This window comes from Procambarus clarkii, chromosome 33 (assembly GCF_040958095.1).
Source record: "Procambarus clarkii isolate CNS0578487 chromosome 33, FALCON_Pclarkii_2.0, whole genome shotgun sequence".
Classification (NCBI taxonomy): domain Eukaryota; kingdom Metazoa; phylum Arthropoda; class Malacostraca; order Decapoda; family Cambaridae; genus Procambarus; species Procambarus clarkii.
This window is the reverse complement of record NC_091182.1, coordinates 26,557,716-26,574,805: the sequence shown is the minus strand read 5'-3', so window position 1 is coordinate 26,574,805 and position 17,090 is coordinate 26,557,716. Positions and strand designations below refer to the sequence as shown.

The window sequence follows — 17,090 nt, the reverse complement described above, 5'->3', positions numbered from 1 at the left end:
ATTCTTTCCTTCTTCGTAAACCTGTCCTTGAGTCTCGTCCTTTAGATTTCTGCACTCATCTTCAGCTTCCCTATAATGATCCCTTCTCTCTCTCTGAACTTCGTTCTGCCCTGGCCCTCTGCGGTTCTACGGCGGCGGGCTCCGATGGTATTCATTATGAGATGCTTCGCCATCTCCCTCCGAGCACGTCTCAGTATTTACTGAGTCTGTATAATCGGATCTGGGAGTCGTCGTCAGTCCCTGAGGACTGGCTCGATGCCGTTGTCCTCCCTGTTCGCAAACCAGGGTCTCTGGGTACTTCCCCTAAGGACTTTCGCCCTATTGCTCTCACAAGTTGTGTCTGCAAACTCTTTGAACATATGGTTAACGTTCGTCTGATGTGGTTCCTGGAACACCATCACCTCCTCTCCCCTTCTCAATTTGGTTTCCGCAAGTGCCGCAGCACGACAGATGTCCTGGTGAACTTGGAGGTCTATATTCGTACTGCTTTTGCTGCGAAGACCTCCGTTGTTGCCGTCCTTTTTGACCTGGAAAAGGCTTACGACACCACTTGGCATTATCATATCCTATCTCAACTTCATTCTTTTGGCCTTCGTGGTCATCTCCCTCTCTTTCTCCGCAGCTTCCTCTCTCGTCGTTCCTTTCAGGTGCGCCTTGGTACCGCTCTCTCTCCCTCTTTTCAGCAATACGAAGGTGTGCCCCAGGGTAGTGTTCTGAGCACTACTCTTTTTCTGGTTGCCCTCAATGGTCTTCTTTCCTCTCTTCCTTCTGGTGTTTTCTCCGCTCTCTATGTCGATGATCTTACCCTTTGCTGTCAGGGTGATGATTCGCCTCTCCTTCAACGCCGGCTTCAACTTGCAATTGATGCCGTGTCGTCTTGGGCCACAGATCATGGCTTCAAGTTCTCTACTTCTAAGACTTGTGCCATGACTTTTACGCGGAAACGGGTTGTTCTTCGTCCCTCTTTGTCACTTTATGGTCATCCCCTTGAATACAAAGATTCCGCGAAGCTTTTTGGGTTATCCCTTGACACTCGTTTGTCTTGGTCTCCCCATATCTCTTACCTCCGTGTTGAGTGCTCTAAGGCCCTTACCCTCCTTCGGGTCTTGTCCCATACTTCTTGGGGGCAGATAGGCGCACTCTCCTTGCTTTACATTCCTCTCTCGTCCTGTCTAAGCTCGATTATGGTTGCCCTGCTTACTCGTCTGCTTCTCCTTCTACTCTTCGCCGTCTTGATGCTTTGCACCATACTGGGTTGCGCCTCAGTTCTGGTGCCTTTCGTTCGACTCCCATCCTTAGCTTGTATGTTGACACTGGGTTCCTGTCTCTCCAGGACCGCCGTGATCGCTACTGTCTTCGCTATCTTGCGTGGTCCTTGCAACATCCTTCCTCTCGCCTCTGTCGTGCTTTAACTTTTACCCCTCCTGCGGTTCCTGTTCCTCTTCACCACCTCCCTCTTTCTGTCCGGTTATCTCGCCTACAGGATTCTCTTTCCGTTCGTATTTCTGATGTTTCTCCTCGTGTTGTTCCTTCTTTGCCCCCGTGGAGGGTCCCTCTTCCGCGGTTTTGTACATCCTTGACCCGTATCACTAAAGCTTTTACCCCTCCTACGGTTCTAAAACGCCTTTTCCTCGAGTACTTTTCTTGTCACTCCCGCTCCGTTTGTCTTCACCGATGGGTCTAAGTCAGCGGACGGTGTTGGCTACTCTGTTGTTTTTCCTGATCGCACTTATATGTGTCGCTTGCCTCTGGAGACTAGCATCTTTACAGCGGAACTTTATGCTATTCTCTATGCTCTTCGTCTCCTGCTTTCTCGTTGTCAGTCTTCCTTTGTAGTTGTTGTTGACTCTCGTAGTGCCCTCATGGCTCTCGGGTCCTTTAATCCGGTTCATCCAGTAGTTGTCGAGATCCAGCATTGGCTGTTTCTTGTTCACAGTAAATTTAAGTCGGTTGAGTTTTGTTGGGTTCCCAGCCATATTGGTGTGTCTTTAAATGAGCATGCGGATGCTGCCGCCAAGGAAGCTGTCCGCTCTTGTCCCATCTCTCGTAAAAGCATTCCGTATTCCGACTTTTACCCGGTTATCCATTCCTCAGTCCTTACCCGTTGGCAGGCTTCTTGGTTGTCTCTTACTGGTAACAAGCTACGTACTCTTAAATGTTGTGTTTCCTCGTGGCCGTCCTCCTTCCACCGTAACTGGCGGTGGGAAACAGCTCTGGCGAGGTTGCGTATTGGCCATACTCGCTTAACCCATGGTCACTTGATGGAGCGCCGCCCTACTCCTTATTGTCCTAGTTGCATTGTCCCTCTTACGGTCGTGCATGTCCTTCTTGAATGTCCTGACTTCCAGGACGAGCGTATGTCTTGCTTTCCGACCGCCCCTCGCGGTCACCTGTCCCTCGATAGAATTCTTGGTGACTCAGATACTTTTGATATTGTTCGCCTTATGCGTTTTTGTTCTCGTATTGGCGTCCTTGGTGATATTTAGCGCCCTCTGATTATTTTGCGTATTTGATGGTGCTACATAGCCTTCCCGGTTTGGTGCCTTCTTTTGATAATTACTTACTTTCGCCGGCAGGGGGTGTGGGTGTGTCTACCCTCCCTGCTGTTCCTGGTGGTGTGGACGTGGTGCTTTTACGATGGGCGGCCATCATCCCCCTGTCGTGAGGGTAAACTCCATCGGATTAGAGTTTACTGGCCGTGCTGGATACCCGCTGGTGGACGTGGTTTTGAGTGCCATGCTTCGTGTCCCGGTTGGGGACGTATATGGCATTGAGCTGGTAACTGCTCACCGTGTTGTTGTCAAGTTTGTAGGTGAGGCGGTGTACCGTGCTTTCTTACGGAGGTACGAAGGACGTACTTTGCAGCTACGGGACGGCACCGGGTCTGTGACCATTTTAGACCGTAGTGGTGCTGTGACGTATGTCAGTGTTCATGGCGCCCCCATGGAGTTTCCCGAGTCTCTCCTCCGGCGATTCTTCCAGAGGTACGGCTCCGTCATCAGTGTGCGGATGAACTCGCTGTCGTCTGGCACGTATTCGGGTGTGAAGACCAACATTCGGACCCTCGGGATGCGACTGAGGTCGGACATACCATGCTCTGTCCGGCTGTTGGGGTACTACGTGCGGGTGTTTTATGCCCGGCAACCCCGTACTTGCTTCCAGTGTGGCTTGTTGGGGCATCAGGCTGCCGGGTGTACTGCTGATCCGGTCGCTTCTGTGAACTTGTTCCGTGAGGAGGATTTCCCGCCGCTCCCTCTGGAGGAGGACTCCGGGGGTGAGGAGGCGAGCGTCCCGTTCGCTGCTGAGGATCCCCCCAGCGTCACACGTTGTTCCCCTGGTTGTCGCCGGCACTCCTCCGGGTGTTGCGGTGCCGTCGGATGTTCCTCCTGACCATGTCTCTGGCCCTGCTGTTCCCATGGACCTTCCTGGTGATCCCTGTGGAGCGTCGCCGTCGGCTTCCTCGTCTTCGGCTGTGGACCCTGGCCCTGCGTCCTCCCCTCGGGTTCCTCCTGTGCTGGGTGCTGGGGTGGCTGCGGTGCCTCCTGCTGTGTGTGGTCCGGTTCCCCCTGTGGTAGAGGCTGCTGCCGTTCTGCGACGGGCGTCGGTTCGCCCGGTTCGTGAGACCAGTGGTTCTGGGTCCGCCTCCGGCTGTGAGTATGTGCGGCCAGTGCCCAAGCGGTCCAGGCGTTCTTCTACTGCTTGGGCTGATGCGGAGGACTACGACGCAGGTGGAGCTTCGGGAGATGATGTGGCGCCTCCGGGTGCTTCGCGCTCTACGACGCTGGTGGTGGCTGACGTCCATGTGTCTGCTGTTGACGATGTTTGTACCTATGATTTACCTCCTGTTCTTTCTCCTGCAGAAGGTTCTCCGCAGTGGGGGGTGGATGCTCCTACTGACGTGGATGGTGAGAGTTCTGGTGCGCGCCGAGGCATCAAGCTGGTACTGAAGAAGGATGCCAAGCGTGGGGGGTCCCTGCAGGTACAACGTCCGGTGGTTGACGCGGGGCCCTGTGAGGCGGCCGAGGAGGCTCCCAGTGCGCTGCCCATTGCCCGGCCTCGTGGGAAGGAGCCTCTCCCTCTCGTCTTGGCCTCCGGAGTGGCGCATGATGCGCAGCATCCTTTGCAGTTTGACATTATTGACCGCGTGCATCCTGTTCCGTGGTGCCCTTCTTCCATCTGGGTACAGCGGGCTCGGTGTTTTGTTGTGGGTGTGCCGGAGTTAATGCCTGAGCCTCGTACTGTTAATACTGTACCTGTTCCGGATGACGTCATGTTACTGTGGGAGGCGTATTGTGTTCGATTCCCGGCGGCTGTGTGGCCGGATAAGTATGAACACTTTGAGTAGTCTGTGTGCTTGCTGTGACCTGTGGTTAGTTGCAATGTGGTGTACCTATTGTGCGCCCTTCGGGCCAGTGTTGTTGTTTTTTTGTTGTATTTATCATATTTCCGTTACCCTTCTGTCCGGTGTTGTTTCATTGTGTTTATTCTCCTTGTTGTGTTTTTGTTGTCGGCCCTTCGGGCCGGTATTTAGTGTATTTGTGTTACTTTGTATTAACTTGCTTTGTGCTTCTGTATTTTTTTGTCTGTTTGTTATTAGTTTATTATTTTATTGTATTTATTCGCATGTTCGCATGAAAAAAAAAAAAATAAAAATAATAATTATAAAAAAACTGTCTTTTACGTTGTATCTAGATTAATTAAATATACTATCACTCTTTAATGTATTTCTCGCTGTTGGAATCTGTAAAGAAATAAAAACAGACACCTGTGAAGACTATTAATCCTATGACCTGGTCTTCCCCTGACCTAACATTCCTCAGTGTGAAGCTTCCTCATTCACTCAACTGACGTCAATACATCGTATATCTTTTCTCCACAAATGTAAACTTGTAACTTTTAATTTGCTGTAAAGCAGGTTTTCACTGCCACCATTTATCGTAGTCGACAGTACACTTCCTTTGTTAAAACGTATGTTTTATTTGTTATAATATGTATGCATTTATAGTGTTATTATTAAATTAAATATTAAGTATTAATCAACAACACTTAGACCAGACTCTTAAAGATATACTGTTTGTCTCTTGGTACACATTTGATATAAGGAATGACCACAGAAGCCCAAAAACTTAGTATTTATCATATATAAATAGTCTGTGAACAATTACATAAAGAATTTATCATTTCAGTCAATTACTGGTAATGAGTTTATTTTTACCGTGATTACAAAGCCAGGTTACTGATAAACATCACAGTCCACTATGTACATAGAGGTGCACACCCTTCACCCTAATATGTCCATACCGTAGACCAATACCCGTTCACACGTTGGACCCCCTAACTGGTCCACATAAGAAACCTTAACAGATATAACATGTCTGTATCTGTTTATATCTGTCAATCAGTATCAGTATTCAACCCGTTCTCGCAAATTTAATAAGTCAATATTGACTTATTAAATATGTGCATAGGTGACATGCTAAACATAATAGATACCCTTAAAAAGATTCATAGAAAACACCGACCTTACCTAACCTTGTTAGTATCTTAAGATAAGCATCTTATTGCTTCGTAATTACAATTATTACCTAACCTATAATAGGTATAGGTTAAGTAATAATTGTAATTACGAAGCAATAAGATGCTTATCTTAAGATACTAACAAGGTTAGGTAAGGTCGGTGTTTTCTATGAATCTTTTTAGGGGTATCTATTATGTTTAGTATATCACTTATGCCTGTAGTTAATAAGTCAATATTGACTTTACGAATTTGCGAGAACGGGTTGCAGTATTGTCATTCAGTATCTGTCAATACTTCCTCTATAATACACACCTATGAGTTTGACTACTGCAACGCATCCTCCGAATTGACAGTACCGTTTATAATATTAAGTGTAATAAGTACATTTTCAGACTGTTAAGAATAGTACAAAATTACACTTAATTGTGCCTATACATCTACCTCACCAAATTTTCTCCTTGTTAAGACACTCAGAATTTAAAAATGAAGTTTTCATGTTTTATTCTATATACACAAGTGTTAAATAGAAAGAATTGCTTTTTCACTTTTATTAAACAATAGATATTATGCAAAATTCGAAAATATCTGGAGTTACTTTACAATTTATTGAAAGATTTTAGTTTTGTTTTATTCGTTTCCTAAAACTGTAATATCAATATAGCTGTGGGTTAAGTACTTATTGTATTTATGAAGCAATAAATTGCTTGTACTCATACACTAAGAAGGTTAGGTTAGGTCGTGGTTTTCTATTCAGCTTTTTGGGTAAACCCTAATATTCACAATATTTTGGTGCGATTCTGGCGATTAAATGTATTTATGTACTAAGCATCTGAGAGATACTCAAATGGGGTAACTCGGATCATATATGTCGATGATATTTTGTTTCAGGGCAAAGATATTTGAAAGGTTCAAACAGTGTTGGACAATTTCGGAAACCTGTGTCACCATATGGGACTGGTGGTTAATGAAGGCAAAACTAAGTTTGAATGTAGAAGTCGGAGGCCCACTATACTGAAAATAAACGGTAAAAATATATAGTTAATATATATAAATATTTAGACATATATGTTGGATATACCCTTGAAGCTGAGATGAACAGACTGTTGAGTCAATGTCGGAAGAGATTACAACCTCTGAAGGCCTTGGCATGCTGTGGAAAGGGAGTGGGAGTCCCTGTGCTACGAATGGTATACTTGAGTACTGTAAGATCTCTTATTGATTATGCTGCACCTGTCATTTCTTGTTTTGGTAAAGGTAGGATGAGCAAGTCGGAGAAGGTACAAAATGAAGCCATGAGAATTTTCTTAAGATGCCCAAGAAATGCTATGATTCAGATAATGAGGATGGAGTTGAATCTGCAGAGTATTGGGGATAGAATTGTAGAGAGAAATGTAGCCTCTGCCATTAGATTAATGAGAGGTGTGGGAGCTAATGAATTAATCCTCTCGGTTCAAAAGGTGGGAAGTAATGAACAATGTATGATACAGAAGAGAGCATATATGAGTACTTCATGTTCTAATGTTATAAAGTATGATGTTATTACAGAGTGTATTGCTGTGCCCAAGAGACAATTCACACCACCATGGGAGGATTGTAATGTAGATGTAGTAATTACTCTCTTGCAAAAGAAAAAATGTATGAAATAGGAGAGCTGAGGGCAACATATGATTGTATAATTAGAAAATTACCTACAGAAAACACTCTACATGTATATTGTGATGGGTCAGTAGCTAGGGATGGGAAGGCAGGATGTGGAGTCTTGATCAGGGAGTACACCGACATCGGCACTGTAGATACTGTTATTGGACGCCGCTTAACTGGCAATGCCTCTTCAACGCAGGCTGAACTCCAAGGTGTATTAGCAGGATTACAGGAAATAATCAAATGTGGTAAAAATGCTTGCTTCTTTATTGACAGCAGAGGAGCATTAGAGTCTTTAAATAGCAGACGCTCAGTATACCAGAATATTGTGATGATAGAGTGTAGAGAGAATGTTAATAAATTAGAAAAAAATTGGGTATAAAGTAAGATTCATGTGGATCCTTCACATGTGGGAATACTGTTGAATGAGGTAGTTGATGAGATAGCAAAGAGAGCCACAGAAAAGTGGGGGCTTGTTTAGACCAGTGGATGCTTGTTCAGACCAGTTGGTGCTTGTTCAGACCAGTGGGTGCTTGTTCAGACCAGTTGGTGTTTGTTCAGACCAGTGGATGCTTGTTCAGACCAGTGGGTGCTTGTTCAGACCAGTTGGTGTTTGTTCAGACCAGTGGATGCTTGTTCAGACCAGTGGGTGCTCGGTCAGACCAGTGGGTGCTTGTTCAGACCAGTTGGTGTTTGTTCAGACCAGTGGATGCTTGTTCAGACCAGTGGGTGCTTGTTCAGACCAGTTGGTGTTTGTTCAGACCAGTGGATGCTTGTTCAGACCAGTTGGTGCTTGTTCAGACCAGTGGGTGATGTTCAGACCAGTTGGTGTTTGTTCAGACCAGTGGATGCTTGTTCAGACCAGTGGGTGCTTGTTCAGACCAGTTGGTGTTTGTTCAGACCAGTGGATGCTTGTTCAGACCAGTGGGTGCTCGGTCAGACCAGTGGGTGCTTGTTCAGACCAGTTGGTGTTTGTTCAGACCAGTGGATGCTTGTTCAGACCAGTGGGTGCTTGTTCAGACCAGTTGGTGTTTGTTCAGACCAGTGGATGCTTGTTCAGACCAGTGGGTGCTCGGTCAGACCAGTGGGTGCTCGGTCAGACCAGTGGGTGCTCGGTCAGACCAGTGGGTGCTTGTGAATCTCCTCCCTACTCTCGTCTTGTCAACTCAATGAAAGTCTTCCCTTATCTAAACTAACGTCATATAATGTTAGTCTCTTCCAAATGACTGACGAAAGTTCATTCATCAAGAAAATTTAAACAGCACAAAATCACAATTATTCAAAATGACTGAGTACATGCAGGTAATCTATTCAACATTATACCATTGTATGTGAAGTTTTCACGTTAATATTCGTTGCAGTGTGTGGCTACTGCGTGAATAATATACGTAATTATATGTTCGAGGTGTTTTAAGAGCTAAATGAACTGCTGGAAGGCTTGGTCTCCAGTTGACAATCGCCGATGACGTAACGATCGTTAGTTACCATCTACCACTTTGCAAGAAAGTCTTAAAAGAATTTTGGGCGTTTTCACGCTTAAAGTATATCGAAACGAGTGGTAAATATTTAGATAAACCCTCAAATGATCATGAAATGACTACATTAGTAACGATTTTGAGGGTAAATTGTAACGGCGACCAGACGTATCTGGTAACCCCTCGCTCACTCCGCCCTCAGACAACTATCACCACACGCTCAATGCTCCTCCTTCCTCATCTAACGTCAAATTGGCGCCAGATTACCAAAAGGAACATGCTACCAAACCTCAATCAACTATATAATTAACCTCATTAAACATTAAACTTCGGTATAAAAAGTCGTAGTTTCAAACTGCGAGTACGTGCAGACAGCCAGAATTTGGCTCCAAAATGTGGCTCAGGCGTCGAATTTGGAATGCTTGGGTTATTTTGAAAACTGGAGGGGGGGGGGGGGTAAAATGTAACCCATCGCCGCTTTCAGTAATTGGCATATTTTCGGGTTTTCTGGGTGGCTGAGTTTAGTGCCCTTTTATATATATATATGATAATGCGAACAAGCCTGAATGGTCCCCAGGATTATATGCGACTGTGAGTTTGGGGGGGGTGAGTTTTCAGTCATATATCATAATCAATGATGTTCATAGATTTATACCTTCTCCAGAGGGTTCCCTTAGTTATCAAAGCTCATTAAACTATATGTTTCGTCCATCTAGTTCCCTTTTTTATTTATTTCTCCTTTTTGGCACATACTTTTTGGAACGAGTTCAGGAATGACCCATTATTTATTTCCATTTAGGCATATATCAAGGTCCGCTGGTGTTGGTATAGTATTGTAAGTGTTTGCTGCTGTCACCTTGGATAGCGAGGATTGGGCTACATCTCCAAATGTATATTTGCCAGATAATTTGGCACTAAAAACAAAGCGCATATATTATTGTTTAGACTAAATCCGCTACTCATTACTTTCCTGAAGTTGTCGTATATATACACTACAAAATCTGAGTGTAAATCACGAGACAATTAACACGTGATGAAAAATGTGTCAGACCACGAAGGAAGAATTGAAACAGGAATTTCCTTAAGTGTTTTCGCATTTAATAATACATCTTCAGAAGGGTGTTTCATTTCTTCCTTCGAGGTCTGACACTCTCACTACTACACAACATGAATGTATTTAAACGTTGCAACAATGAATAATGAGAACAATCATTATATGGATGGTGTAATAACAGGGGGAGCATTAGCGCCTCTGGTGGTCAGATGCTTAACTGTATTAGAGGTTGTTGACAGTTTAGATATTATGGTGAAGTAAGGGTGAGTGGCGCGTCTGGGAGTCCCGCTTCTTAACGTGTGGCTCAGTTGTCGACCAGCCGCCGCCTGGCAAGGGTCACGTTGATTACCAGTGTGCAAATAAATTTGTGTTGCAGATATCTTTATATAGAAAGGATTGTTCGGGGTATGTTTTATGTTGTTATTCCTTATTATTTTGTATATTTTATGTATTTAGACAAAATATAGAGGAGACAATCTCCGCAATATAGAGGAGATTGTCAGGTGGCAACCATAGGTGTACCCGCTAGTTAAGTCATTAGGCGCTTGTGGTGGCCTTAATAGCCATGCCAGTAGTTAGCCATCAATCTTGAGATGATTTCGGGGCCTAGCGTCTCCGCGGCCCGGTCCTCGACCAGGCCTTCTTGTTAAACATCCCCAGGAAGCAGCCCGTAGCAGCTGTCTAACTCCCAGGTACTTATTTACTGATTCGTACAGGTTCTCGTACAGGTTCATCAGGGTGAAAGAAAGTGCCCATTTATTTTAGCCTCCACCGGGGATCGAACCCGGAACCTCAGGATTACGAATCCGAAGCGCTGTCCACTCGGCTGTTAGGCCCCTTAAAACAACCCAAAGAGAAATCTTCGATATATTTTGATGAAAATCTGAATGAAAATAGAAATTTTGGCCACAGATTGTGTGAAGATGGTGGAGGGGGGGGGGGGATTGAGGGGGTGCAGGTTAATATGATGAGCATGATTCAGAATGATGGAAGGAGAAGGGCTCGTATGATGAATTGACCTAAGGGCCACCATCTACAGTGGCCTCGACGGGGACAAGACGGCGGCGCCTTGTCAAAGGTCAGCCTTCCTACTCCCCCCCCCTTATTTTATTGAGGATTTGTCTTGTGTATATTGTGAACAAGAGGAATGACTCGGCATTTACGACTTGAGTGGTTGAGCGGGTTCATGGTTAAATAATCCTATGAGGGAAACAACACATCTATTTTCTGTGTTACATTGTGGCTTGTTCAGCTTGAAGCTGTTGTCCAGCCTGTCTGTGTCAAATATGGCATTTTAGAGAAGTGGTCTGTATTAATAGCCTCCAATTTGGTCAGTATTAAATTTTGTTTTATTAATTTGTAATACTGACCAAGTTGGAGGTTATAAATACAAAGCACTTCTCTAAAAGACTTTACAAAGTATAAAGCAATGCATTAAAATATTATTACAAAGGCCTCGGCTGTTATTTATTTATTTATATATCTATAAGAAGTTACATTGGATTTCTGAGAGTACATAGCATGATGTGTTTACATTCTTGTAAAGCCACTAGTACGCATAGCGCTTCGGGCAGGGCCTTAATCTAACAGATAATATTAAGTAGGTAATTTCTAGGAAAATTTATAGGGTAATCTATCAAAATCTATAACAATTTAAACATTTATAGTGTTAGTCCTTCAAAGATTCGTGGTAGTGACAGTTGAACAAGTTCTGGCATGATTGTTGTTGCTGTCTTGAACTTTCTCCAAAGCGGAAAATCATTGATATCTTTTTGAAGTGAAGTTTCCATATTAGGACACAGTAGGCCAGATGGGACCACAACAGAGACTCGTACAGTTCAATATTCATTGTTGTTCGTTTCAGTCAAAGATTCGTTTAACTATTCTTAAGGATTGTTTTCATATTAACTGTGAGTCCCAGATGTTTAATGGTTGGTACATCATTACTCCTAGGTAATATTGACTTAAATTTACCAGAGGGCCACCATTTCTCCATAGTGCCCTCTACGGCAACATGAAGCCGGCGGCTTGTCAAAGGTTCCCCTACGGTTCCTGAGGAGTTTGTCTATCTGTATTTTGAGCGCGGAAACTGCTGCATTATGACATTAAAGGTAGTTTGATAATATGCACAACGTGTCTTGTAGCTAAGCTAAAGGTGACTTGTAATGTTTAGCAACAAGCCACCCTAGATTGTTTAGTGTGTTGACGACGACATTTCGATCCTGGACCATTCTCAAGTCGACTTGAGAATGGTCCAGGACGGACCGAAACGTCGTCATCCCTTCACCTGCTAGTGTGTGGTCTGGTCAAACTACTTCAGCCACGTTATTGTGACTCATCGCCTGCACTTAGTGTGTTAACGACTGGGGCGATGGAGTGGTCATATCAGGATGGCAATTGTGCAAATAAATGTGGAAGATAATTGTTTCCATCTTGTTTACTCTGCGATATGAAATGGTTTCACCTGTAAATGGTAATTTTTGACAATGTAATCACTAGGCTTCTAACGTTAGTTTAGTGCTCATGGACCATATACTGTACTTGAGAGGTTTTAAGCATGTTATTTATATAATTTAGGCCAATAAACAGCTAAATAAATTAATAATACACAGTACGTTTATCTAAGGTTAGCTAAAGGTTTGTTTTAGTGGAAGACCCTAATAAGATAATGTGTTTCTATGTAACTTTAAAAGAACATTGATGCTTAACCATAGCCTCATGAGTCGGAGACAAAAATGTACTCCGTTAGGCTATTGCAGTCTTATCAGTCTTGCCTACTCGCTATTGTTGATACAATCTGTAATTAATCTCCATTGCAATTTCACCTTTTCCAGTGATTGGTTCCAGTGTTCTTGAAATTCATAATTGTATTTTCCTACTCGATTGTATTTGAAATAAACTGTTTATACTTACCCTGGTGCTACATAGCCTTCCTGGTTTGGTGCCTTCTTTTGATAATTACTTATACTTGCCCTTAATATATGTAAAAAATATTTTTTCAGGAGTGTGGCACGTGTGGACAAGTGTTGGATCAGAGGAGTCAAGGTAAAGTGCTTATTTAACAACTAGTTCTGGGGAGGAGCGGGTGGAACTAGATGGACGTAGTCAACTTCACATTCTTGTTACACTTACACTGGTTTGTGCCTCGGAGAGGCTGCAGGATCCAGTAAGTTCAGTAGAACTTCGGTTTCAACTCCTTTTGACCATGTCGTAGCTCAGTCGATTACGGCAGTGTCTGGGATGCTCTCGGACGCAGGTTCGAATCCTCGTCCCGGCCCTTGTGGATTTGTACACTCTTGTTAACAGGCTGAGAGCTTTTCTTTCCCATAGATTTATTTATAGAAGAGTTAGCAATAAGTCGGCTGGGTTTATTAACGTATTGTTTTTAGGTCCCATTTATATTATGCAGTTCAGTTTCGGTCGCCACACTAAAGAATAGACATAATTCACTAGAACACGACAGTTAGGATGACAAAGTTAATCCCGCAAATTAGAAAGCTTCCGTATGAAGAGATGTTGGAAAAACATTAACGTGACATGATTGAAGTGTACAAGTGGATGAATGGGCATAAGGGAGTTATTGATAAGGCTTTAAATGAAGATAAGTTTAGATTTAGGAAATACCTGGGTAAATACTGGCTTGGTAACTGGGTTGTGAATTTGTGGAACAAATTACTGGATTATGTGCAGACGACGAGTCACAATAACGTGGCTGAAGTATGTTGACCAGACCACACACTAGAACGTGAAGGGACGACGACGTTTCGGTCCGTCCTGGACCATTCTCAAGTCTATTGTGGATCATACTACTGGATCACTGGATCCATATTACTGGATCATAATAGGCATAGGAATCTTTGATTGGTTGACGCTTAGGTTAGACGTATATGAATGTGTAGGTGGATATAAATAGGAAATGCCACGTGCAGGACAATAGGCCATCTGCAGTTTCTTGACTTACGTTCTACTAGTTTACACTCAGAACGCGACTCTCCAATCAGCTTACATCTGTATCCTCAATTGCTGCTAGGTGATCAAGGGCGAACATTTAACCTTGAATGTTTAATCCAAACCAAATGATGGGTAGCAAAGATGTATGGTAAGGTAAAAGTTGGGTGGCGAGGCAAGTTTTGGGGTAGTGAAGACTTAGAATATTGTTCAATGTGGGTGACAAAGACTTGCTGTGAAGAGTAGGTAAAGAATAAATTGAGAGATAGGAGAATTACCTTAAGATTAGGCTTGGACTGGCTGGCATATGCATTATACATCATTAATGCATATATGCCAGGGGGGGGGGGAGATCTCCCCAAAGGCATAAACTGCTAGGTCAGGTAATCCACAAACCCATCTCCAATGACTCCAAGGTCATGGGAAGCTTGACCTTCCCCTGAAGTTGCACCCACCGTTATATCTGTCTGTATGGCCTGTTTTGCCGCAGTTTGCACAGTGTGCTTCATTATGGCAGGTGAGGCGACTGTGGCCCAATAGATAACAAGCGTAACATCGTAACACAGGGAAGTTGTAGGGCTGGACCTGATACGAGGTCCTGTGTAGTGCCACCCGATCAGGGAGGGGCCCATAGAGTTTTACATAGACCATGGATGTTGGGTTTGCTGCTCCATGAATCCTGGTAACTTCCAATAATCCCGCTGATGCACCCCCTAACACATGCAGAGCGGTCTGGATGTTATCCACATCAACACTCTGGTCATTGGGCCAATCTTCCCATACCGGCCCCGAGACTGCTCCTGCGACAATACCTGTCGGCACCTGACAGGCCAGTCCCCCAACTTAATAATGTCGGATACACGGATGTGTGATAGAGCCTCCTTTTTGATGTGTAGCTACAGTGCTGCACCCTACCCAGGGTACACGTGGTTTCAGGCAGGCAATGTGACCACAATACCGAAGCCTCAATTGCTGCACCTAAGGTAAGAGGATTTGCAACCACGCACTGAGCTGATTCTGACTGGATTAGGACAACCACAAACGAGGAATGAGGTACCACAAGAGAAAGGTCTTCTGAAGACAAAGACATTCTCTTAGCATCTCGCTGTGGCGCAGCATCAGCCGACTCATTTTCCAGCAGACGTTTTCCTCTCTGGGACTTGCTGTCAACGTACATGGCGCCCCCGCTCGGGGAGGCGTCCATTAGTGAGGCTCCGGCCTCCCCCGGTGCTGTGAGCCCCAGGGTAGCTGCAGTGAGCACACACTGGCCCAAAAAAGCCATCTGAATTCAAAGATGAGCCCCAGGCGAGGTGTGGAAAGAAAGTCCAGCCAGGGGCGTTCAATCTGCGCGCCAAGATGGCCGACCTTCGGGCGGGAATCTCCTCCACAACCAAATCTTTTAGTGTGGAGTTGTTGCCAACCTACTTTTATCTGGCATGTATTATGCCGGTTTTCGCCTCGCATAATTTTTTCTCATTTGGAAAATACAATATTATCTTCACTATAAATTACTACTATAGTGTGTCATTTCTGCTCACACTCATCTCTAAATAAAATGATTACAAATATTTCCAAAGACAAAAACTGCCTCATCCAGCCCGCCTCTTCCCTCTTGGAGTTGGAGTTGGAGGGTTTGTGGATTTGGAATGAGGGAAGAGGCGGGCTGGATGAGGCAGTTTATGTCTTTGGAAATATTTGTAATCATTTTATTTAGAGATGAGTGTGAGCAGAAATGACACACTATAGTAGTAATTTATAGTGAAGATAATATTGTATTTTCCAAATGACAAAAAATTATGCGAGGCGAAAACCGGCATAATACATGCCAGATAAAAGTAGGTTGGCAACAACTCCACACTAAAAGATTTGGTTGTGGAGGAGATTCCCGCCCGAAGGTCGGCCATCTTGGCGCGCAGATTGAACGCCCCTGGCTGGACTTTCTTTCCACACCTCGCCTGGGGCTCATCTTTGAATTTAGATGGCTTTTTTGGGCCAGTGTGTGCTCACTGCAGCTACCCTGGGGCTCACAGCACCGGGGGAGGCCGGAGCCTCACTAATGGACGCCTCCCCGAGCGGGGGCGCCATGTACGTTGACAGCAAGTCCCAGAGAGGAAAACGTCTGCTGGAAAATGAGTCGGCTGATGCTGCGCCACAGCGAGATGCTAAGAGAATGTCTTTGTCTTCAGAAGACCTTTCTCTTGTGGTACCTCATTCCTCGTTTGTGGTTGTCCTAATCCAGTCAGAATCAGCTCAGTGCGTGGTTGCAAATCCTCTTACCTTAGGTGCAGCAATTGAGGCTTCGGTATTGTGGTCACATTGCCTGCCTGAAACCACGTGTACCCTGGGTAGGGGTGCAGCACTGAAGCTACACATCAAAAAGGAGGCTCTATCACACATCCGTGTATCCGACATTATTAAGTTGGGGGACTGGCCTGTCAGGTGCCGACAGGTATTGTCGCAGGAGCAGTCTCGGGCCCGGTATGGGAAGATTGGCCCAATGACCAGAGTGTTGATGTGGATAACATCCAGACCGCTCTGCATGTGTTAGGGGGTGCATCAGCGGGATTATTGGAAGTTACCAGGATTCACGGAGCAGCAAACCCAACATCCATGGTCTATGTAAAGTTCGATGGGCCCCTCCCTGATCGGGTGGCACTACACAGGACCTCATATCAGGTCCAGCCCTACAATTTCCCTGTGTTACGATGTTACGCTTATTATCTATTGGGCCACAGTCGCCTCACCTGCCATAATGAAGCACACTGTGCAACCTGCGGCAAAACAGGCCATACAGACAGATATAACGATGGGTGCTCTGATGCACCTCGCTGTCTTTTATGCCGTGGCCATCACAAGATTACGTCCAAGAGTTGCCCGGTATATCTTGAGGCCCTCCGGTTGGACATCGATCATAAAACAGCGGAGACCCCTCGACAGGAGCTGCTCCAGAGGTTGCGCGCTCTCAATCAGCCTATCGCTTCTTCTCGCCTCCAGGTTTCCCCTGGTAGAGCCTCATCACACGTAAGAACTAGCAGACCCTCTTGCCTGTTCCAGTCACATGCCTCATACGCCCAGGTTGCTAATCAATTTTCCCTCCTGGGTAGCCTTGACATGGACGGAAACTCATTCACGGATACAGACATGGACGCTCAGTCTCGGCCGGAGTCTGGCACGCGACACCCTCCTGCCTCTCCTCAAAGAAGCCAACACCGGCGTCGTCGACACACCCATCGATCAGGAGGTACTGCTCCATCAGACAGCCCTGACGATCCTCTGGTCCCCCAGGCGCTTTCCCAGGGGATTGTGACACCGGTGGAACATGAGGCCCAGAGCGAAGCACCCAGCAGTCGCTGGCGCCGTCAAGAGAGTTCGCGAGCCGAACAATGATCAACAGCCTTTGGACTGGCTGTCATTGATACCACACATTTTACTTTGTATGAGGGTTTTAAGGCTT

At 45.1% G+C, this 17,090-nt stretch overlaps 1 protein-coding gene across 1 annotated transcript in view; it reads left to right on the top strand.

Moving 5' to 3' along the window:
- The first annotated feature begins 8,443 nt into the window (after nucleotides 1-8,443).
- The window catches only part of LOC138349605 (heat shock protein 75 kDa, mitochondrial-like), a 47,614-nt gene continuing 38,967 nt past the window's right edge, over nucleotides 8,444-17,090 (top strand). The window contains exons 1-3 of the mRNA XM_069335375.1: nucleotides 8,444-8,461; nucleotides 9,972-10,093; nucleotides 12,691-12,733. Of these exons, the coding sequence (XP_069191476.1) occupies nucleotides 8,444-8,461; nucleotides 9,972-10,093; nucleotides 12,691-12,733 (183 nt within the window). The remainder of the gene's footprint in view (nucleotides 8,462-9,971; nucleotides 10,094-12,690; nucleotides 12,734-17,090) is intronic.